This window comes from Tetrao urogallus (genome assembly GCF_951394365.1).
Source record: "Tetrao urogallus genome assembly, chromosome: 8".
Lineage (NCBI taxonomy): Eukaryota > Metazoa > Chordata > Aves > Galliformes > Phasianidae > Tetrao > Tetrao urogallus.
Genome location: NC_136821.1, coordinates 18,573,806 through 18,597,873, shown reverse-complemented (window position 1 = coordinate 18,597,873; position 24,068 = coordinate 18,573,806). Strand labels below are relative to the sequence as shown.

Sequence of the window (24,068 nt, the reverse complement as noted above, 5' to 3'; positions counted from 1 at the left end):
TAATAAAAACAGATACTTACCCTTTCCCCCACTGGCAGACTCCCTCCTGTGGGGCTGATATTAGGAGCTATCAACATCATGAGCACAGTCCATGGAATACCTCAGTGGGGGGAAGACTACAATCCTGGGGGGAAACCAAATGTTGAATTAAAGAACCACTTTTCCTGAAATGCCATTGCTGATACTGGTTTTCAGATCTTCCAGGTTCCAGATCTCCGAGTTTCCTCCCTGCCTACTTCCCAAAGTCAGTTCTTACACATCAGAAAAATCTATTTTTTTCTTGCATTAGCTGACTAACTTACAACATAGGGAAGAAAACAGTCTTCAAGAGAGCCTTCCTTGTGTGACAATACATTTCTTGCATTTCTCCAGAACTATCACTGCTTCCACAATATACTGTTCTGTTAATTCTGATTTGTTCCAACTTCCACTCAGCTTCTCTTACCACTACTTATAAAAACATCTACTGCTGTAGTATACAGAAATCAAGGCACTCATCTTCAGAAAATTCATGATCTTTCACGTATCACTGCTAATATCACCTCTTAATAACACAAATGCCAAAACATTTAGTTCTCTGCTTTTCTAGCTTTCCTATCTTTTTTCATCACATCCGAAAACATCAAAAATAAGCAGTTTGCCTTTTCTGGAACCCTCACAGCACTTTCATTCCTTTCTACTGAGTCCATGAACTTGCACATCTCAAATTCAAACTCCAAACCTTCACTTCAAAGCCTTTACAAGAATGTTATTTCAACTTTCACAACTGCTTTTCACCCAAATGTTCTTTTCTCAAACTCTGCGATTTCTGCTTCCCATACCAGACTCCTCATACTCCCATGAAAGAAGTTTTAAAACATATTTTAAACACAAAAACCTCAGAAAAAGCAGGGGATAGGATTACCTTATCTCCAGCTTATTCATTCTTGAATTAAAACTCACACTGATGAGAGGTACTCATCTCAGGCTAGAAACTGCACACAGGATTAATTTCACTCTAGGGAAATAAAGTGGTAACAAAGGAGACTTCAGCCACATATCTTTCCTCAAGCATTACCAGAAGAATATTACAGAAAGACCAACTAGAACCAGAGAGAACCATTCCTGCCTGACTGAGAACACAATCACATTGTGTAGTGGCACAATGAAAAAAAGTTGCCAACACATCAAAAACCTGTTTGCCAAAATGTGCTGCAATCTTGTCAGCCACAGTGTGAAAATAAAATTGTTAGGGGTCATCTAATGACATGAAGGTGACAAAATGTTTTTTGGTCAAATTTCCAGAAAGTTGCGTTCACTCCCAGGAGAAATCAAAACTGCCAATTAGTACTATCTTGTTATTATTCTTTTCGGACTTTATCATGTTTAATACCTGCCACATGCAGCACCACAGTGCTTGGGAAGGGAAATGAATGATAGTATCCCTAGATATTTATTTATTTTTTAAGATAGACTAAAAGCAGATACAACACACTGAGATCAGAACTTTTTACATAAATACCTTTGGTGCTGCTGCTTAGTTTCACCCTCTTGCGCTTGCCCACACCTTGGCTACCATCCTGGTCCTCCTTGGATAGGGAAAGAGTTTAAAAAGTTACAATTGCATATTTACAGCGTTATTGCCAAGAGTCTGCATGCACTCAAAATTCAGGTTCAACTATCAAGTTAAATCAGAAATGTCCTGAATACACTCTTATCACAAAAGTTTTGCTGCTTACAGGAAACAAAGTCAGTGCAATACCGCTTTGGGAATAACACAATTTTTTAAAAACCACTTCCCCCTTCCCCCCCCAGGCGATCTTATCATCGGCAAGTTCAGACAACAGCATCTATTTAATTAATTTTGTCAGTAAGCGGCTTTGATTTCTGAAAATGATCACTACAAAAATGTTTAGCACTATAAAGTTGGTGGCACAACCAGCTGGTCATTTTCTAATCAACAGAAGGTTTTGATTCAAGAATAAAGTCTTTTTGACATCTCCAAGAGGCAAATTCAAATTGCCTATTCCCTACTGAATCAAAGAAAACCTTCATGCAGGCACTTGCCATCTGAAGCTCTCAATGTACTCTGTAGATGAAGGAGCAAAGGTTCCAAAACACAATGCAAGTTAAAAACCTCACCACCACTTCACAAAATCTAACACCAGGTATCAGAAAATAATGTGACATTACAGGATGATATTAAATGCTAAGTGTATCTTTTCTACTAATGGTAGTCCTAATGAAACACTAAAGAATAATTCCTGCAGGTGCTAATAAAATGAGAGATAACAAATGCAAATATCTACTGCATGACATATAATCAATACGTATAATGCAAATACATGAACAATATTATTCTTCATTACACAAGTGCCCTGCTTCAGTTCCAAACTTCAAGAGAGAGAACAGAGAACTGAATTGATAACTGTTCTTCCGTGGGGAGAAAGATAGTTCATATTCTAGATATAAGTACTGACCAAAATTATCATGTTGATGAGAAGGCTGAGTTTTTTCTCATCGTTTCCTGCAGCCAACTTTTAAGGATGGACATGCAATTACAGACCACAAGAGACCTAGGAGTTCATAAACACATCACTTCTGCACTCAGGAGCCAGTCAGCTCTCAGCATGCTGTCTCTGATCACAACGCTTACCCCACAGAGACTAAAGTCTCCAAATCAAAAATCGGACTTGATAAGAAATTACTTTGAACTGGAAGAGTCTGCAATTTAAGTCTCCTGTCCTAAAGACAAGGATTCTGAGCTCCTATTGCTAGAAAGGTGATAGTTTCAAGTCTGACAATCTCATCAGCAGCCTCAGTGAAGTCAGAGAGTTGTTAAGAGTTGTCAGAAAATCATGTACTTGGGCATGCAAATTTTAATTAAAGTGTTGGATTTAGAACTTCAATACTATTGCTCTGGAATTTCCCATTGTGAAATATGAGAAAAAGTTAAACAGTCTTCACTGCAACTGTACAGTCATTTCACTGTCAAGAAAATGAAATTAACAGCAACTCAATGAGAAATACTTTGTGGGATTTTTTTGTTGCTCCCCCCTCCCCCTTTAATAAAATCAGATGGTACAGAAAGTAAGTATTAAATCTTAATGTCAATATCAGGAATTTTAACAGCCTTGAGACAGTGAATGCTAGGTCACACTGCATCTCCCAGGCCAAGGGATAAAGAATAAGCACGCAAGAAAACCCATGTAAAACATCTTGGTTTTACCCACTTGATAATACTCTAAATACACCCAAATAACAGCAGAAACGCAGATTTGCTTTACATAACAGAATATTTAACTATGCACCTAAGGTGTCCCACTTCTATCCTAAATTCAAATAATAAATGTTATGCAATTTACAATTCAAGATACATCTGCAGTAATGTAATAAAATACCTACATACAATAAATGGCTGTATATATTTATACCCTGGAGATCAGAAAGAAAAACCTTTCCAGATAAGAGACATCTCTAATTCACAAGCTACAGTACAATTACTGTATCTCCTTCCTTACTTATAAAAATACTTTCACCTTGAAATTTACCCCAATAAAAAAAAATTTCCCCCAATATACACTTGTCTCTACCTTCATCTTGGACATCTTTCCCAACAGAAGTGCCACTGACATCTGATCTCTCTTCAGACTTCTACAAGTTTAGTTTACTCCCCTGTTCTGGCAGAGGTAAAACACTTCGAAGCATACTGAGCCATTTTAAATTTAACTGAAAGTACTATCTGAGCTTATTACCATTAACGTGCACTGCCTTTCCCATTGCCAGGCTGTTAGCAGTCATTTGCAGATTATTTTTTTTTTGTTAAGTGATGGTGAAAAAACTACAATATTCTGAAAATGCCAGATTATAAATAGAGCTGCTGAAAGCATACGAGATGCTGTTGTGCTTGTGACAGAGGCAAGTTTATCATACAACTGCTTTAAACATACGCAGACATTGTTTTTACTTCAATACTTGTTCACATATAATTTCTCATAGGAGTTTTAAATTCTATTTCACATAATTTAAAGTTAGTTATGCTAGCCCTACCATATGTCTAAGATTCAATTTGAATTGCTACTAAGACTCACTGGTTGATAATTGGTCTTAAATAATAAGGAGAAAATAAAAAGAATAAATTGAAAAAGTAACTCAACTTTCCTCATTAAGAGGGAAGAGATTCCCTCCTTTTTACTCCTCCTCAACTTGTTTGGTAAATAAGGTCAAGACTACTCATGGGAATTTACGTTCAGAGAAATTCTCACTGCCACTATCACCAGTCCAGCCAGATTCTCAGGTGCTCAAAGCTGCTAGTGCCATTCTGAACATCGTGTGATTTAAGTTTGCTTTATTCAAGCCCAAATTACTTGAACTTTTGAACTACGCACATGGTTTCTTCTGCGTTACTTACATAAATTGAACTGAAACGATGTAAGAAGAAATAAGAATTTTTCCAAAAGGCCCTTAGTAAATTGAGGGCATAAGATGTGAGAAAATAAATGTGGTAGATGAGTAAATGTCTGCAGGATTTGGATGCAATCTCTCCATTTAATACTGTTGCAGCTCATTAAAGCCTTTAAAATCAGTCTTACCTCATCTGAAGAATCCCCTTGTCCTGATGTTGCCGTAGCACCTGCCAAACCTTTTGAAATAAGAAAAATCAGAGATTTCTTTCATAGGTCTTATACTGGAAGAATATTTTATGATATTTAATGAACTAGTACAAAAAAAAAAAAAAACTACATTAACTTTCTAAAAAGAATGCAAGGGCTCTACTGAGAAGATTTCCAAGCAATACTCAAAATACAAAATTATGGATTTCCAAAAACATTGCACAATTCCAATGTACTGTACTAAACAGAGACAAGCTCTTTCAGAAATTGCAAAAATCTACAACAGTCCTTACTGATCAACAACATTCTTACTGAAGTGCTGTGAGCAGGTGAGTTAACCTAGTTGCAATGACAAAATTCCACCAAATTCAACTTCATCTTGCCTACACAAATTCCACTAATTCTATGGCAGGAAAATGACGCTTAGTATGTTAGGAGCAAAAAGAGAACAAGCTCAACATTATTGACAGAATCAAGTCCTGCAACTTGGTGCTGCAACTTGGTGCTGCACTAAATAACAGGTTTCATTAAGATTTACTGAGGTTTGCCTTTAAAAATGTAACTTTTAAAATAAACATCAATAAAGAGATGTGTTATCTCTTAATTTATTTCTGCACAAACCTTGAATGGCTAGTGTGCTAGTACCAGCTCCTTGTTCCTCCATGCCACATGCAAGTTTATCCTCAGGAAATGCCAGTCCTGAGCCTTTCAAAGCAATGAGGTACTTTTCATGACTTTTCTTCGCACATGCATTCTCTCCAACACCTTGAATACGCATGAAAAACAGCATTGCAGAACATATATGAACCAGGTAGCTGTTGCTGTAATATTCTGTACAAGCATCTAAAAGTGTCCACATTTTAAAAAGGTGTACAATTTTGATAAGTAGAAGCTAACAAGTTTTTCACATAATGAACTGAAACCTAAGAGACCAGAGACCTTCTCAATTTTTTCATCCTCTAACTTGGTGTTAAATAGATCTACAGTTTCCAGAGAAGGGAAGATAGTGACATAATGGTAACACTCCACACATAACTTGTAATATTTGGAATTTCTCTTCCAAAGTTCTAGGACTGTAGCTGCAATTAACAAAAACTGCTTCAAAGGATATTATCACTATTATCACTTCAGCCTAATGAAGACAAGTCACAGTGCATGCTTTGGACATAAAATTGACACCAAGGGGTGTAAAGAAAAAAGAAAACTGACTCTTCAGCAGAGTCTGCATGGTAAGACAAGGGGTAATGGTTTCAAACTAGAAGACAGGAGATTTAGACTGGACATAAATAAGTTCTTTGAAAAAGTGTAGTGAGGTACTAGAATAGGTTACCCACAGAGGTGGTGGAAGCCCCATCCTTGGAGGCATTCAAGGTCAGGCTGGATGGGGCCCTGAGCAACCTGATCTAGCTGTAGGCGTCCCTGCTTGTTACAGGGGAGCTGGACTAGATGACCTTTAAGGTTCCATTCCAATTCACACAACTCTATGACTCTATGAAATGAATTTTAAACGGAAAAGAAACATTAGAGGAACAAAATGTACTAGATGTTCTTCAGGTTTTCCTTTCCTTAAACATGACAGCAACATATTAGCTATGCAGCTTTCACATTCAAAGTCAGAAGTGCAGGTTTTGTTCTGCTATCCTCTTCTTTGCTTTCCCTACCCAGAAAGAAACTGAAATCCACTTCAGACACCTATTCTCCATTTTACAAGTCCTTTCAAATATATGAGGATTATCTGTTCTTCAGCTAACTACTGCCCAAGCCAATTAGGGCAACATAGCTACAATGATTACCATTTGTTCCCTACCTATGCAAAGGAAATATGGAAAGGACTCAAAAATGATACCTTCTAATCACAAAATGACAATATGGAGCTTAGGATTGGGGAACGAAGAGAATGCCAAGAATGATTTAAAACGCATTCAGATTCCTTGCAACTTGAAACAAATAATTGTGTGGACAGGATTATTTGCTTTTAAGAAAAAGAAAAAACTTTCCACAGAACTGCAGTACATATAATGACCTTTTGCTTTTCAAAGGTCTCCTCCAGTAGCATCTACAAGAATAGACATTCTCCTGAAGTACACTGAACGCGTTCCAGTAAGTGCAATGCATCTTACTTGGCAGTTGCAATCTGCCACATTCACTTCTCTTTTAAGAGAATGGATTTCTTACAAAACTCTTGAAATGATGCATCTTCATACAGTTATCTGGGACATGGAAGACAAAAGATGTGTGATCTATAGGTCTTCTGCCAACCCCCCTTCTAACAACAATAACAATATTCTCAAGAACACACATTTCTTTGGGTTTTGAGAAGTTAGATTAGAAACTCGCAGAAAATGAAGCGATAAAATTTAAGACGACACCTAAGGTCTTCAAAATTTGAACATATGAATACTAGAAATAACACAAACATACCAGAGCTGAGATCTTTATAGAACTGTTGGCTAGTCAAAACCTGGGTAAGAACTGATCGCATTGCTCCTCCCATTTTGGTCAAGTCTTCTAGAAAGGAAACGTGAGGCTCCAAAACCTGGAGGATTTTATGAAGGTCTTTCTCTGATGGCAGATCAAGAGCTGAAAGGCACATAACAAGAACTTTTGGTATAATCATAATGTAAACTGTCCAAGACCTACGCAGTGCAGAACAGTTATGACTACTATAAAATGAACTAACATATAATGCTCAAAAATTCACAGGCACATGTTTTAAATTGATTCTGACTTCAGGATCAATAGTACGACATGCTAGATGTGTGTAAATTTAAAACATACCTGGCTCGTTATATCCCTCTCGTAAGTGCTGAATGAGACTAAAGATAAACTGTGGAAGAACCAATTCTGACATCATCAACAAGTCTTTTGGAACACATGGAACATTTGAATTTGACTTAATCCGGTGTCTTTTACAAAACCTACAGCAGACAAGAAAAACATTAGCTAAGCATAATTGAGCAGATTTAACATACACTAAGAAAACACTACTATTTTTCCGCTTGTTAAGACAGCATATACTTGCAGACAGCATGGAAACTGTATTCTGAAATTCCACCTTTAAGTCCATCTTGTTTCTAAATCCAAGGAGTTATAAAGTTGTCCATTTTATTTCCCCTCCAAAGTTCATACATGTGACAACCTGGTTTCATCCCTTGCATGTACAGACATCTTGCATTTAACAGTTAAAATAACAAAGCATTTTTTTCTATCTAGACATACCTCCTACTTTCTAAGCGATCTAATTGAAAGCATCCAATTAACACTGGGTTTCCCTCCTTTCCTGAAACAGTAAGAGACTGACCTGATGCTTCAGCTCTCATTCACAGGATAATATAATTCAAATCAAAAGACACTTAAAATTCCCACAAGTAAACAAGCTTGCAGGATTAGTACTTCAATATAGCAACTAACATTTACTTTCCAAAGGATGATAGAAAACTCTATGAAAACTATGCTAATTGCTTCACTTAAAAAAATGAGAAAGCATTTCTTCACTGAAGAATTCCTGTATGGTGGTAACAGAGGCTTAACTAATACACAAAGACATGAGGTTGAGCCAAACCCCATTAAAGCAGACAGAATGATTTCCCACTGACTCAACCTACATCTGACTGAAGAGCCACTTTCCTGCTCCCAATCTATTTTTAGAAAGGGCATTTACCAACATCAGTTATTTATCCATGCCAAAGAAGTAGCTAAGAAAGAATAAGGAAGTCTAAATTAAAAAAAAAACAAAACAAAACAAAAAACAGCATGAAAGAGTATATTTGACTAGAAAGATTTGCTACAGCTTACAGGTAATTTTTCAACATGAAGATTCAGAAAACAATTCAGTATCAATGACATACAGAGTTCTGTCTGAATATGAAAACTATGTTCCAAATTTATCTACACCTTCACTACATTTGCTACGCTATATCTTTCAGAAGAAGCCTGGTACTCTGACTATTCCAGTACCACCTTCAGTAGGGAAAGGAAATAAAAGAAAAAGGATTTGGGACCAAAAAAAACTCCAAAGCAGATACAGGTCTAGTGATTATGACAGTATCTTCTCCAGACTATTTTTACTCAAGTGCATCTTCACAACACCAAAAACTAAGAGCTTCTCCTTTGCTGTTACACATTCCAGATTACACTTATTTATTAAGAAAGCAGAGACAGCATTAGTCAGACAATGTGCAGTTCATAAATACAGTCTAACCATACCTGGGAAAAAAGGGTGCCCAAGAGAAAGAGCTCAGTGATAACTGATAACTTCCATAGTCAGTTTGCACAAAAGGAAGATTTTCATTTTGGTCATTCACAAAAATGAACACTCACAAAGTCATGAAAAGCCATTCACTTTCACTTCTGTGATCCACATTTGACTCACCACACACAGAAATCTGAACGGCCCTAAATCACAAGTCTGGCACCTTGGTGCTGCAGTACAGGACAGTCTTAAAGCTATTTGGTTTCACTTTCACCAATAGCCTTACAAGAAGGAATTAAAAGAAAAACAATAAAAAGACTTAAAGACACACTAGGAAAAAAAAAAAAAACAGCATGCAATGCATTTGTAAGTCTTCTACTGGTCTTCTCCACATATTTTGTATTCAGCCAAAAGATATGTTTTAGTGGGTTCTCATCACAAGCTAAGGCAGTCATGGTAACAAAAGCAAGATTATTAACTCAAGTGCAAAGCAGTTTTGAATCTCAGCTTCTACTACATACAGGGCTCCCTTCCACAGGACATAAAAAGCTCTGCTCTCCAGGAATCCTACACCAGCAAAGTGCTTGTGAATCAGCCCATGGGTCTGCTAATCTATTGCCGCTATCCTGTAGCTGAATGATGAGAATCACGTCTTCTCTTCAGATTCGCAAAAAGGCTTTAAAGATATATAGATAGATATAGATTTTTTTTTTATTTTTTTTTATTTTTTTTTTTTTTACAGATTTTCTGGAAAAATCACAGAGGAAACCAAGTTATAAGTCACTGTAAGGAAATACGCTGTCCTGTCACTGTCATACACACAGTTTACACCAGTTCCAAATAGATAACAATTGCTAGATACCAGATCCTAAACCCTGAAGGAATGTTCAAGTCATTTTATAAGACAACTCATTCTTACATCTATCATTCAAAGTCTGCATGCTTTTAGAAATCAATATAAGATTCAAACTAGCAGCTAGAAAAGTATACATAGTTCTAGGATCTTTACACATCCTTACTGAGACCATCTGCTGCTGGATAACCTATTGGCCATACTGAATTTCAAGGGCAAGAATTAACCTTAGGCCACAATGACCCAGAAAGCCAATGCTTAGGTTTTACAATTTAAAAACAAGAGTGTAGAAATCTCACTGAGCCCAGGTTTGTAATAACTGCTTATGAGACTCTGCTTTATCCAAAGCTTCAAAAAGCATACAATGGAAATACTTATCCTCTCTTCTACTCAAAGGTCTGTTGCCTACACATTTCCACAAATATTCACCAAAATACCAGTCAAAGGCTTCCAAAATCCTCAGTTTAAAAACAACAGCCGTTTTAACTAAACAGACAGAATCTCAAGCTGTGACAAGGAAGAAACAAACTGAAGCTTCTTATGTAGACAGAAAGGGACACTTGTGATAACCTTCACCAACAGATTATCCAGTCACTAGACAAACAGCAAACAAGCCTATTCCTTAATCAGTCCCCTATACTTCTGAAAGGGCTTCTTAATCATAGCATCAGTTAAATAATTGTTCTACAATTGTGTACAATTCTGTTCTTCTACAGTTTCCTACCTTTGAAATTGTTTTTTTTTTTTTTTTTTTTTTTTTTTTCCCCCACAAAAAAGCACTGCTAATTTCAGCAAAAGGAGGGAATAGCAGAGTAACTGGCAGTTAAATAGAGGCTTATCAAGCAATCTTATCCACACGACTTCAAATACACTTATTGAAATTTCTTATACTGCACTGAAGTGTTATCATTTATGTAAGAGTAAGAGTAAGGAATGCTGGCTATTTTGATGTAAGCAGCATTAACATCTTCTGGGCAACCTTCACTTTAGACTTGATAGATTCAGTCTTCCTCCTGTTTAAGCCTTTAGTGGTTACCCCTGGAATTTCTAAAATGTATATTAAAGGTAAAATAACTGCTTTCCTTTAGGCTACAGTTTCACAAAGGCTTTGGTTGAACTAGGTCAGCCCCCCAGTTGTCTTCTGCCCTTACTTCTTTCAGCACTGCCACTCGATTGATCCTGTGCTACAGCACAAGGTCAGGGAACCAAGCGATCAGAAAATTACCTACTCCTCAAAAACAGATCCATACACAAATATATAAAATGTATAAATCACACAGAACAAAGAAATAATTCCTCCAAGAATGCAGAAGGGCAGCTGAAATTTCAATGTGCATAATGTCTCACAACTGGCAGATCAGGCAGACAAGGCTCACTATGAGACCAACTCCTTCACTTCAAAGGAAGGTTTTTAAGCTCCCCCAGTTATTACAGCAGCCGACGAGCGCCTTTGGCACCAGCCAGACCACACCCTTACAGCTTTTGAACATTTGCACAGCCTTATGTTGCATCCCCCTGCATCTCAAGTTTCAGTCACATTCCAGAAACTAGACATAAGTTCAGGCATACACAGGGACTATTTTTACCCTCACCTTTCCTCGCTTTTTTGTTCCCTGTTTCCCCATGTTTAGAAGTCATTTGTTTTAAGTTGAATGATAAAGTTGCCTAATGAAGGCATCCCATTCTCAGAACGAGCACCTAATTCCCATAGAAGCTTTCAGGAATCCTCATCTGTATAACGATTACTCTACTCAACAAAAGGGCTCCAGGAAAACTCCGTGGATCTCAACTCCTAAACAACTCAATTCCAAAGCAACAAAAATAAATCTGTACCTAATTCATCTATTCAATAGCCACATAAATCACATTTAAACTGAAGTTTTTTAGGACAACAGGCACAAATTTAATATCGTATATTGCAAGACAAAATGTTATATAGCATCTCATAAAGTATTCAAATAAAATGAACAGATTTTGAACATAAGAACCCAACAAACACTTCAAGAAGAATATGCATTTTGTCCCAACTAAAACCAGCAAGCAAATACTACATTGTTTCTACAAAATAGATGCAAGATGCAAGATATTTTTAGGGCTACAATTGTCTCCTAGAGATCTTACAAACTGATTTTTCATTCTTCACATACTGGTAATGAGTTTCCACAAATTTTCCCTTCCTTTACTATACACATACAAAAGCAAATATTAATTCAGAACAAAATATAACTTCTATAAACAGAATTAGAAATTTATCTTAATGAAAAAAGCCTTTGATATATTGCAGCCTTGCTTTATGGAAATCCACTTTTCCTAGCCAACATCAAACATGACGTTAATTGAAAAATAAGCCGACTATCCCACTTGTTAATTTAGGTTCGGGTTTCTTTGCTCCCTACATTAATTCAGTAATTGAATTCAATATTTCAATAGCTAAATTCATTCCTTTCACCTGCAAAACAGGCTTCCAAAAATGAACCAGTGTGGTGCTGACTTCAAGGCCTGAGCGGTGACAGCTTCTACTCTGTAAGGAAGCTACCTACAACCAACAGATGAGCTATGACAGAACTCAGCATTTGCATTTATACCACTAGGGATGTGCTGGCAAGGAGCAAACTCAACCACAAGGATGTGTGTAACTCTCCTAACCAGGAAGGCTTCAAAGTAGAGACTCCGGAATCAAGAGAGGATCTGTGAAATGTGCAAGGAGGCCCACAAACATACTTAAAGGACATCCTTCCAGAATATAAGCGCTTGCAACAAAGCTGTTCAGCCATTCCAGGAGGCTAGAAATCCTGGATTAGGTATTTGGGAGATATCCTGACCCCTGCAGGACAGGCAGGAGCCCCCAGCAGATCCACAGTGCTGAGTGCTTCAGCTCCCCAGTGAGGACACACAGCAAATAAAGAAGCTCTGCAGAAGAGCTTCCATTATTCCCACTTAGTTCTCAGACACAAACATCTCACACAGTAGATAGAACTGCTATGAGTTTCATTAATGCACAAGTACCCACCATCAACCAGACAGTAGGTATGGCAGTTTTTATTGCAGAACCTTAGAAATACAGCAAGAATGCGGAGAAATGGATTTCTGAAGAGAGCTGGAACTGAGCTTATGTTCGAATGGATACACAAAGTTGTTAAATCTGAGCGTTTTGAGAGAAAAATGAGTAATTCAGAAGAGCAACTCATCTTCTGACACAAGAAATACTGTCTATCTGAAAAGGGTGACTGCTTTGGGATATAATTACATCACCATAATTACACATAAATACAGGTTACATTTACTTCTTTTGACTGAAAAGCCTCAACTCACACTATTTTAAGTCTATTTATACAATAACAGCCACACTGCTAGATGACTTACAAACGTGATACCCCTCTGAAAAAGCTACAGCAAAGAGAAGAACACGGTGACTGCAAAGCATAGCTATTGCATGTTGAAAGAGCATCAGTTACTCTGTTTAAGGCAGCATGAAGATCATTAGCATCACCTTAATTCAGCCATTTGCATGCACGCATATAGTCTCTAATCACATCTTCCAACAGGAAAAACAGCTCTTCCAGTTGAGGATAGGTATGGCACTACCTGAACAAGCAGTTCATTTAGCATTTCATTGGATTGAAGAAGGTAGCAAAGAGAACACTCTTCAGACTCAACTCTAAAAGGCAAATTTCTTGAAAATTAACTTTAAAGAAAGACCATGAGGTAATTGTGTCCAAAAGTATTTCACAATATTCACAGTATTTTGGAGGCTAAAGATATATTTATATATATTAAAGGTATAATTTATTTATTATATATTTTTTCCATATACAGAGCTAAAAATAAATAACAAAAAGCAAAAGTTTCAAATCAGAGTTAACAAAATACTTCTCCTACTAAGGAAACAACTACATTTTCCTATGAACACCCAGCCAGTAGCACTTTGTCCCAAAAATTTAGTCTGACAAAGTTCTAAGTAACTACATAGTATCACACGTAAAAACAACTTTCATTTATTCCAGATTGAGTCAGATGCATGGATTTTTATTAAAAGTTGTCTACTTAAGTTGAAGATACTATTTTAAGCTCCAACAAAGGGCAATATATGTAGTTTACAGCTTTCTCGGAAAGGTAAGTGCCTGTGAGTTCTATGCCAAAGCTATTATTGCTGCAGGCAGCATGCAAAAAGCAGAGATGGGTCCTGACAAAGGTAACAGTTAATTACACAGTCCTTGTTATCGCAGGATTCAAATGGCTGCCCTGCCACTCAAAGAACATTATTTTCAAAGTTTGCTCTCAAAAATCCTCTATAAAGGAGGGCATCTAGGACACTGTTACTTAAATCACTTGCAGTTGTCCAATACCACTGCAGACTTTTTAAATACAGAATTCCTGACATTCTGCAAGTTCTAATAAAGAATGACCAGACACCTGAAAGAACTTACATTGATTGCCATTAAGAAAATGTAAAAGAAGTACCTTACAAAAGTGTTTGCCAAACATGCATCCCAAATCCTGGCTACCCGGCTGCCAACGGATCCATTACAGTTCTGTGTAGATCAGATATGACCAGACATGTGATGCTCCACCCTGACAACTTTACAATCCCGGAGAGCTGAGAGTTTCAAAAAAGGGATAAAGGGAACTTGAGAAGATCAAAGCAAAGGAACTGAAAGTCAACGTTTATTAGCCCAAATCCAAACAAGTCCACACAGACTTCTAAAACACCAGCTCTTCTTAAATTGAGAACTGTCAAAGTATATTACAACACAATAGCTAAGTCACACAATAAATAAATCAAATTTCAGACAAGGCATGGTATACAACAGCACTGGTCTGTTCCTCAAGCCAGGCTGACCTTACCAACAAGAACTAGAGGGGTAGGACTATCACTTATCTTTTTACACAGGGGGTAAACACAGCAAGAACTGAGGTTGTGTACGTTGATGCATTTGAATCCAAGCCGGGGACAGTCACCTCATGCTCTTACCAACGCCTGTGAAACAACTGAGTTTTCCTGAGGCATGTTTAAAGCACATGGTGTCTAGTCAGGCCACAGCTCTGAAAGCAATAATCCAAAATTATCACTTGGCTGCCAACCATTTGGAAAACACTGCAGCTTCTACTTCAGAGACTGATGCAGCTCTCACTGGATACATTCTTATAAGAAATCAAGACAGACAGATTTGTGAGTTGGCTGTAAGTCACAACGGACTTAATTACTAGTGATCCAAGATCTCTTGCTTTCCAAGGATAAGACCAAACTTAAAGCCCTACAAAAACTCCTGAATATTACTGTGGAACCCTAAGCAGCAATACACAATGCCAAGCTTTACATATGGGGAAGGTGAGGAGGGCAGAGGGATTCAGTTATTTCCTGCACAGTAACAACGTTTCTTCAAAACGCTGTGATCAGTACAGTGCAACATGAATTCCTGCAGCCTGTTACTAGAGGATCAGGCTGCTGAACTGTGTTTTGAAGAGTCACACCCAGAGCAGAAGGACAGGACAGAGTTTATTGAGACTCTCATGCCAAGTAACAGGCACTACAACCCAGACTTAGCTCCTAAGTCCCTTCAGCCAAAAGTCCTTGGTAGCCTAGAAGGTTTCAAAACAAAGAAGCTAAATGGCATTGATAGCAACCCTGCAGAATGTCCAACAATCCTGAAGACCTTTCAAGGTAGTTTCAAAATGCTCTTAGTCCAAACTCCTTGGCTACACGTACAGCCTCAGCCTGCTCTTGATGCATCCAGCCTTCAAGAAAGTTCGGGAGAAAGGCCCGAACAAGTACTCCTCCCCTCTTGGAAGCTGCATCACAAAGCCGCAGGTCCTGGAGAACTGGAACCTTCTGGCCCACCCAAGGACATAACTGACAGAGCCATGCTGGAAGGGACAGCCTTGAAGCAGCAACACCTTGCCTGTGCTAAATACTATTTGCTGTTGCAAGACAGTTGACAAATCACCAGTAGCACAGTCACTGCCTGTGTTTCTCATAACCAAGTCTTAAACTGACTTTTCTGATCTTAAGTGGATCACAGCTGCTACAACCAAAGATGATACCTTGCACTATGAACACATCTCAAAGTAACTGATGTAGCAGCTTTCTCAACAGCAAGCTTGTTTTTTTTCAATAGCTTGTCTAGAAAGTTTTTAAGTGTAGGAGAAACATCCCTTACTTTTTTACTTGGTAAAACAAATGGAAATAATATTCTGCTATAGCTCCCGCATAAGATGGAAAGGCTATTTCTATTGAAAAGAGATCCTGTACAGCAGTGTCTCTGAAGATGGATAAAACAGGGAATTTTGAAGAGGGAAAGAAAAAAGTGGGAACAAAGTAGCAAAGGTAATCAATACGAGGCATCTACTGTTGATAATTTAAACTTTACTAAAACTATTGTGTTTCCTGGTGCAAACATTTTTATGTCCTGAAAAAAAAAAAAAAAAAACCAGAGTCAATTCTAACTAAATTAAACCAGGAGAAATTAGCAGGTTGAAAACTGCGAGTATACTTATACTCAGAAGCATGAGAATTCTCCACTCTTTTTGTACGGGATCACAGCAGACCCAATAGATGGCCACAGACATCAAGACGGACCTGACCCAGTGTGCAGATCAGATGGGATCTCCAAAGCCTATAAGGCTGTACCCTCTCAGACAGCAGAGCTAAAACAAAAAGCAAACATGGATAACGAGAGACAAGGCTGCAGAACACCTACAGCTAGTTACATGAAGGTGCTGTTGGACACACAACATATAACACTGACCTGTACCAGTCACTTTGTTTATAACTAGATTGGTTTTTTCACTTCACACAAGCCTACTAATAAAGAAATGGCCCATTGTCGCATGCAGAAATTGATAATTTCTTTGACTTTTTTTAATAAGTCATAAGAGAAGGCAATGTTCCACGTCAACAGAGCCACGGTTGCCATAACTACCATCAAATACACAGCGAACATCAATACCTGTTTAATGAAATTCTTAACCCGGATTTCTGCCTTTCAGGATGTGCAACTTTTGATGGAGATATTCTCTTTGTAGTATAATGCAGCACTAAAACATCTGCTTCCCACATGATTAATTTAACAAATAAGCTAACACACAGCAAGGCACACTCAGAAACAGGACACGGGGGAATGAAACAGCCAAAGAGTAGAGGCTCTGGTATATCAGGTTATTGCCTACAGACGGGAAGGGGAATCGGAACAAGATAACCACAAAAGCAAGACAGCACTCATCAATAACACATCACTGATTAGTTTTACTCTTATTATAACCACATGGCATATTGTTTCTTTCAAGCTTGTTTTATACACTACAAAGTTTCATTCTTACACAAGACCATCTACCAACCAAAAAAACATTCCAGTCTGAATTTCCTCCTGTAGAACTGCAGCTGATGAGCCCATCTGCTGAACTGTGAGCATGTTCACCATCAACGCTTTAGAACTGAAGAACTGTCTCCAAAACATTAAGTACCTCCGACAGAGCTGCAAATTTCATCTGTCTATGGTTCAGAACCACACAGGAGAGGACTACAAATTATTTTCATCCACTGATGTATCACCAGTGCTCAAAATCTAGAAAACTTTGTCACAGTGCTTTTCATACTTGGACAAGCAGCTACATCCTTAAAATTTAAAAACTCAGGTATTTTCTAAAGTCTAAATTACCTTCTGGTAGATTAGATCAACTGAAGTTAACCACCAAAGTCACTGAGTCCTGAATGAGAATCACAAGGCTTAAGAGCATGACAATCTGCTTTTTTTTTTTAGAATAACTGAGAAATGCAGAAGATACCTAAACCAAATTAGCAGACAGCTATCACAGTGTATCCTGACATCAGATACAAAAAAATCAAAACTAATATTTTTAATTTAAAATTTTAACTCTAAAATTGCAGTTTTGATTACTGCCAAAAGATTAACAAACATATCTATCCTCATGTTGCAGACAAAGCCACCTCTAGAGAAAACGAATACATACTCCAGATGGTGAGCTGAAGAACTCTCCTTTACAGCAGTTCTGTTAGCTAACACCCCATTGAAACTATTTTTCAAATGACAAAACAAAACAAAAAAAAAAACACACACACAAGAAAACAACCAAACCATTAAACTCATAGGTAACAGAAACCATGAGAAAAAAACTACTGCTACTACATGCTCATTTACAGTACCTACAAAGAATTGTATCTACCATCTGCCTACTGAGTTTGCAAGCAGGTTCCACATTTGATTCCTCTGCTATTAATAGAAGCTCTGGTTGGGGTGGGCAAGGTTACACCAGGCTAGTCACACTCCTATTTCCTGAATCAACAACGAAAGCCTCCCAATCACGTGTAAAGCATTACCTTTGCCATTGTGCAGCTGATTTGTACACACAAAGGTCAATCAATTTATCTAAACATGCTGCATTGAAGTTATTCAAGTCAACAGGCAAGGCTGCGTGTTTGTGTGTATGTGCACAAGTATGTTTGCACTTGCTCATGGTTTTACATTGGTTTAAATTTAACTATCCCACATGATGGGCGGGTTTCCCACACAGCAGCAGGTTTGGCTCTGTATGCCCAGGGCTGGACAAGACTGCTCAGCCAAGAGTGTTGTTCCTAGACCAACACCGTGAAATCCTGTAGCAGGAAGGACTAAATCCACCTCTGAGATCTAGCTTATGCCAAAGACAATTTACTCCTGAATTCTACTATTAAAAGTAATAACTAGAATAAATATAAGAGAAATGCCCCGAGGGGCATCTGTTTACACTGCAAATTTATCAACTTCTTTATTGAATCAGCGCTCTTCAAGAAAAAAAACTGTTTAAAATAGGAAAAGACAGTTATGGAAGCCATAAACTCTCAGATGAGAGCAATATTAGAAGTCATCTTAATGTTTATCTGAGGTAGTTCAATTTATCCATGCTCTTTTAGAATCCTACCACTATGAGGAGCCCTCAATCTATCCCACACTGGAAGAAGTGACATGTACTTTTGACTTCTCAAGATCAAGGGGAATTGTTACTTCACTGATGCTGAGGAAAAAGAAAAAGCAGAAGTTGAACAAAAACTGACAGAGAAACAATCACTTCAGGAGCGGCCCTTTAAAGCCAATGAACACCTATCAAAACAAAAGAACCAAAAAACCAATCTCTTCCATTGGAGGGAGTCCTCAAGTGGAAGAGGCTCCACCAGAAAGGAAGGATGAAGAAATGGTGAAGGCAGAGAGTTAACAGGAATGGGGAGGTGGGGGCAAAAAAACATGACAAGAAACAAAGAAGGAAAGCACTTCAAGGCCTAGAGCAGGAGAACCGTTACCACAGGCACCGAGAAACAGAACCAGAAATGTAATCTTTAAGCAGAACTGCACACATTAAAAAAAAAAAAAAAAAAAAAGGAGGCGTTAAAAACACAGAAACTAAGGAAAGCATTTTAGTATTTCCACACTTCCTTAGCTTTCTCTGCCACCTCCACAAGGGAGGACTTACTGGGAGGAGATGGATCTTCTGGAAGCACACCATGCCAGCAAGGCTAAGACAGCTCCACAGCGCTAGTCAGAAGCCCCGTTCAGGTACTCCGAGCTGCCTTCAGGCAAACCCGTTGCCCTCCAGTAACAAACAGGAGCACAGCAAGCTCCAGAAAGACAGCCGGGAGTGAGACCAGAGGTGTATGAACCAGCTACCACCCAACACAACAGCCAGTCGGCCCATCTGTTCTTACTACTGAGTACAATGGAACAAAGGCAGATATAACGAGATACCGAAGTCTGCTCGTAAGGTCGGGCACCGTCCTGCCCGCAGTAGGTCTGCACGTCGATGGGGCGCTGCAGACGCCTCCCTTTCCTGAACCCTGCCATGCCGCACCCACCTAAGCGGTTCCGAGACCCCGCTTTAATGCCAGCAGAAGCCAACGGGAGGCAACACCACCCGTGGCTCGGGAGAACCGAGACTGACTCCCGCACCCCGATCCACCCGCCATCCGCTGCGCGCCCACCCCGGGCCAGCGGAGCAGGCCGACACCGGGCGCGGCAACTCCCGCCCCGGCGGCGCCCTGAGAGCCGGCCCTCAGCGCAAGGCCACCGAGCAGCGAGAGGCCCAGGGCCGGGCCGGGCCGGGCGAAGGCCGCCGCTCGCACGGTTGGCAGCAGGTGCCCGCCCAACGCCCCGGCCCGCAGGAGGGCGGCCACCCGCCCGCCGCTCCCGCAGGTGCCCGCCTGCCCGCCGCTCACCCGGCCTCCCGCATGACGTTGCTGTCGCCGCAGTCGCAGGCGCCCCCCGCCTGGCTCCGGAACATGTTGTAGTCGTGCCCGGCGTGTTCGCCCTGGTGGAAGCACTCCGCACACAGGCTCATGCAGGGCGAGATCCCGCAGGTCCGGCAGCGGTAGGCCACGAAGTTGGCCGTCCACACCAGGCCGCACAGCGTGGCCGGGTCGTAGGCCCGCACGGCTTGCACGAAGCCGTCCCAGGGCTCCCCGCCCGACAACAGGCAGCGGCACCACTCCAGCGCCTCGCCCGCCGCCTCGCCGCCGCCCGAGCCCGCCGCCGGGGCCAGCACCCGCTCCAGCAGCGCCCGCAACTCGCCGGCCGCCGCCGCGCTGTTCTCGCCGCCCAGCGCCACCTTCAGCCGCGTCGCCGTCGCTCGCTTATCCCGGCTGCTAGCGCCGGTCCCCGCCATGATGCGGAAACGAGGGGCCGTTACGGCCGCGCCGGGCTCCCGGCTCTACAGCTCCTCTCGTCGCCCTCTTCTCCTCTCTCCTCTCCTCTCCTCTCCTCTCCTCTCCTCTCCTCTCCTCTCCTCTCCTTTCCTTTCCTCTCCTCCCCTCCCTCCTGGCGGCGCCTCCCTCTCGCGATACCGCCCGGCCGCCTCTCCTCTCCCCGCCCCTCCCCTTCCTCTGCCTTCCCCGCCCGACGCGGTCCCGCCCCGCCGGGGTCCGGGCTTCCTCGGGGCGGCCCCGGGCGCGAGAGAGCCGGAGTGGAGCTACGGCTGTACCTGTAGGCCGCGAGAGAGAGCCGGGAGGGCGGCCGGACTGGTAGGAGAGAGGCCGGGGCTCAGCGCTCGGTGCCGGGTGCTCATCGCTGGGAACGGAGCCCCGCGCTGAGGTGGGCGGCACATGGCAGGAATGGGGGCGCCTGGCGCTGCCCGGCCCCGCGCTGTCCGCCCGTAGGGGCCGGCTGTCAGCTGTCAGCTGCTGCGGGGGGCTTTAAGGTTAGAACTGCTCAATATTGTGATGCTTTGTATTATTCTTAGTTAGAATCATAGGAGAGTGGGAAGGGATACGTGAGGATCGAGTTCCAGTGGAAACATGAAGAAATTAAAGCTCAAAGAACTGGAAAGCTGCCTGCAGCAGGTCGATACCTTTGGAAGTCCAAAAGTGCTCCTTGAGCAGTACCCGACCAGACCCCACATCGCAGGTAAGGTTCACTCCGGGCTCTCGTAACACGTCCCATTTACTGCTTCTTCCTAAGAGTGTTTGTTGCATCTCCCACTGTACTCATTTACAGCTTTCACCACAGAAGTAGTTGACAAATTTTATCTAGCAGGAAGATGGATTCGTTAATTTTTAATTACGTTAACTTATTAGAAGTAAACTGATAATTTACAATCCCAAATTAGTGTTAGTGGGTTTAAAAGATATGTTGTGATAGAAGCATCTTAGCCTGCAAATGGAAGCTGGAATGGTCATATTTTGTGACATACAATCCAGTATTGCAAGTACACTCACCACTACCATAATTCTGAATTTTTCCACTATTTTAAAAGTTTGGAAGTTTCTGTCGGTTTTCCTCCCCCAAAAACTTTTCCACAAATTTAAAAGTTCTCTAATCTTTATTAATTATACCCACCAGACCAAAAATACTGTTGTTTTTTTTTTTCTTACCTGCAAAAATAAAAGTATTTTCACATAAAAGTGAAAACAAGGATTACAGGCAGTGAAATGAAAACATGGGGTTAATTTTCCATAAGAGAGATTCAGTTCAGTTTTCTGGAGGCAGAAGAAAGTAATTTCTGTTGATTAATTGGATGTATATTTGGAATTACTGATGGTGTTTCTTTCTCCCCTCAGCATGCATGCTGTACACAATTCACAATACTTTTGATGATATTGAAAACAAAACAGTTGCAGATTTAGGATGTGGCTGTGGCATGCTCAGCATTGGAAGTGCAATGTTGGGAGCAGGGTGAGTATTTCAGTACTACGTTCTGGTCTTTTTTTTTTCTAGTATAGAATAGGAGAAAATAAAATCAGAACATAGCAGTGCTGAACAAATCATGCTATTTAACATGTTTCTATGGTCAGTAACCTCTCAAACAGTGGAAGAGATGGACGGTTGCCATGAAAGAAACAATAACATTTGTTTTCTCCTGAAGTGCTGAATGAAAACATGGAACTTCTTTCACAAACCTTAAAAGGATACTTGGAAAAAGCAACAGCTACTTTCATTTCTATAAGCACTAAACTTGTAATTGCATGCCTTTTTCTGAGTTAAAACAAGCTCACACTGCTCCTTTTCAAAACTTTGCTACAGAATTGGAAGTTTCTTATTTTGCAAACTAATGTGGTTGTTTTTTGTGTGGCTTTTGTTTTGTTTTAACAATAGATTGTGTGTTGGGTTTGACATAGATGCAGAGGCATTGAAAATATTCAACAGCAACCTTGAAGACTTTGAGCTCACAAACGTTGATGTGGTTCAGTGTGATGTCTCCTCTTTACCAGACAGCATGTCAGAGACTTTTGACACAGTTATCATGAATCCTCCTTTTGGTACCAAACATAATAAAGGTTTGTAATTCTGAAAGTCAGTCAGATGCAATTAGGAACAAAGCATCAGGGGAGATACTTTTAATGAAATCTCTCTGTTGCAATATGGGACAATGTTTCGCTGTCCTGAAATCAGTTTTTTAAGTAGAGGTCAACCACTCCAGTGCTACAGCTAAAAATCACTGGGTTTCAAACATACACCACTATTTCATATCCTTTATTTTTTTAATTAAAAACAGTTGGCAAAGTTGCAGAAATACTTTCTATAACATATTCACTGCTGTTTCTCAAATAGCTACTGCTTCAGAAAAATTGAAGCATGAAACAGTTCTGTAAATTCTCTTAAACTTGCATTTAGCAATTCTGATTTCAGCACTCTTCTAGGGATGGATATGATCTTTCTGAAAACCGCTTTACAAATGGCAAAAACAGCTGTCTATTCCCTTCACAAGACTTCAACAAGGCAGGTAGGTCCTTCCTGTTAATAGAGTGAGCATTAAGCAAACAATTAAGTAGCTTGTAATTTGTCATACTGTCTTTAGTTTCTTTGATTTGTTCACATTTCAATGGTTTGTGCCCATTTTGAGTGAATACTGATATCAAAGACTACCTGTGATTTTGCATACACGGACATAAATACATCAAATGTTTTAGGTTGAAAAACAGGCATTGGAGATTTCCTAAATTCATACGGATGTGTTGATATTCATAGAACTCTGTAAAAATCAGCCTTTAAAGACAGCTCTGTTTAACACTGCAGCATATTCAGAAGAAAGCAGATGAATGGGAAGTGAAGATGGAAGTCATAGCAGGTAAGATTAATTTCTTATTAAAAGTATTTTCTTAGGGGCTAACAGCTGTAAGACAATAGAAACAACATCTAGAGGGAAATTTAAGTATGATTTAAGACTAAAAATGACACAAGTGTTTTTTAAGCTTTTATTAAAAAAAAAAAAAAAAAAAAAGAAATTTGCATAATTTTATTTCTTCCTGGACTAGCTTTTGTCTTCAGGCAGAAATTACCCATCTTCCTGCTTAAGAAGGAATAACATAACCAAAAAATTGAGTTCTTACATGAGAAATCATCCTGCCATTGCAGTCAACCAAGTATTTTGGGCAGTTCAGTTATTCTCCTGATCCTTAAGTATCATCAGCTACATGGCTTATAGTCATACAACTTAAGACATGGAGTTGCACAAGTGCCTAAGATGCATTTTTGCTTCTCAGCTGTCCACTTGTCTGATATAGGCGGATTAAATTTTCAGTCCTAATTAGTGAAGAAATCTAGCATAGAGGTCAAAACTATTATCCAGTCAAGGCTCAGAGATGGGCAAGAGAAGCAATAGAAGGTAGATGTAGGGTGTAAGTTAATAAACTTACAACTTACAATAATCATTGTAGAGTAACATTTTTTATACTGTTCACAGAACTTAGATATGACCTACCAGCATCATACAAGTTCCATAAGAAGAAATCAGTAAGTATAAAACCTAACACAAGTGAGAAGAAAGCATCTTGTATGAGGGCAACTGAATTCCACTGAAAGAACCTAAGTTTTAGGCTCATACCTACTGGATGATTCATAGAATTTGAGAAAGGTTTCTTATGGCAGCAGTAAGTTCCATTGCGGTTACTACTTAATGGTTGAACAGAGGGGTCAGCAATGAGCAGTTTTCAGTTCCGAATTTATTGGTAGCT

The 24,068-nt window shown here is 39.9% G+C and overlaps 2 protein-coding genes across 2 annotated transcripts in view; one reads left to right on the top strand and one right to left on the bottom strand.

The window, feature by feature from the left end:
* Positions 1 to 20,284, bottom strand: part of UBR3 (ubiquitin protein ligase E3 component n-recognin 3) — a gene marked incomplete at both ends in the record, with an annotated part of 91,150 nt that extends 70,866 nt beyond the window's left edge. Inside the window, 6 exons of the mRNA XM_079539337.1 lie at positions 1,502 to 1,568; positions 4,572 to 4,621; positions 5,214 to 5,357; positions 7,014 to 7,172; positions 7,371 to 7,510; positions 19,839 to 20,284. Coding sequence (XP_079395463.1) covers positions 1,502 to 1,568; positions 4,572 to 4,621; positions 5,214 to 5,357; positions 7,014 to 7,172; positions 7,371 to 7,510; positions 19,839 to 20,284 — 1,006 coding nt within the window. The remainder of the gene's footprint in view (positions 1 to 1,501; positions 1,569 to 4,571; positions 4,622 to 5,213; positions 5,358 to 7,013; positions 7,173 to 7,370; positions 7,511 to 19,838) is intronic.
* Positions 20,285 to 20,912: 628 nt separating this feature from the next.
* Positions 20,913 to 23,913, top strand: METTL5 (methyltransferase 5, N6-adenosine; the record flags this gene model as incomplete). Its single annotated transcript, XM_079538764.1, has 6 exons — positions 20,913 to 21,021; positions 21,675 to 21,789; positions 22,210 to 22,391; positions 22,755 to 22,837; positions 23,131 to 23,182; positions 23,798 to 23,913. The coding sequence occupies 6 exons, from the start codon at positions 20,913 to 20,915 to the stop codon at positions 23,911 to 23,913; spliced, it is 657 nt and encodes a 218-aa protein (XP_079394890.1).
* Positions 23,914 to 24,068: the final 155 nt, after the last annotated feature.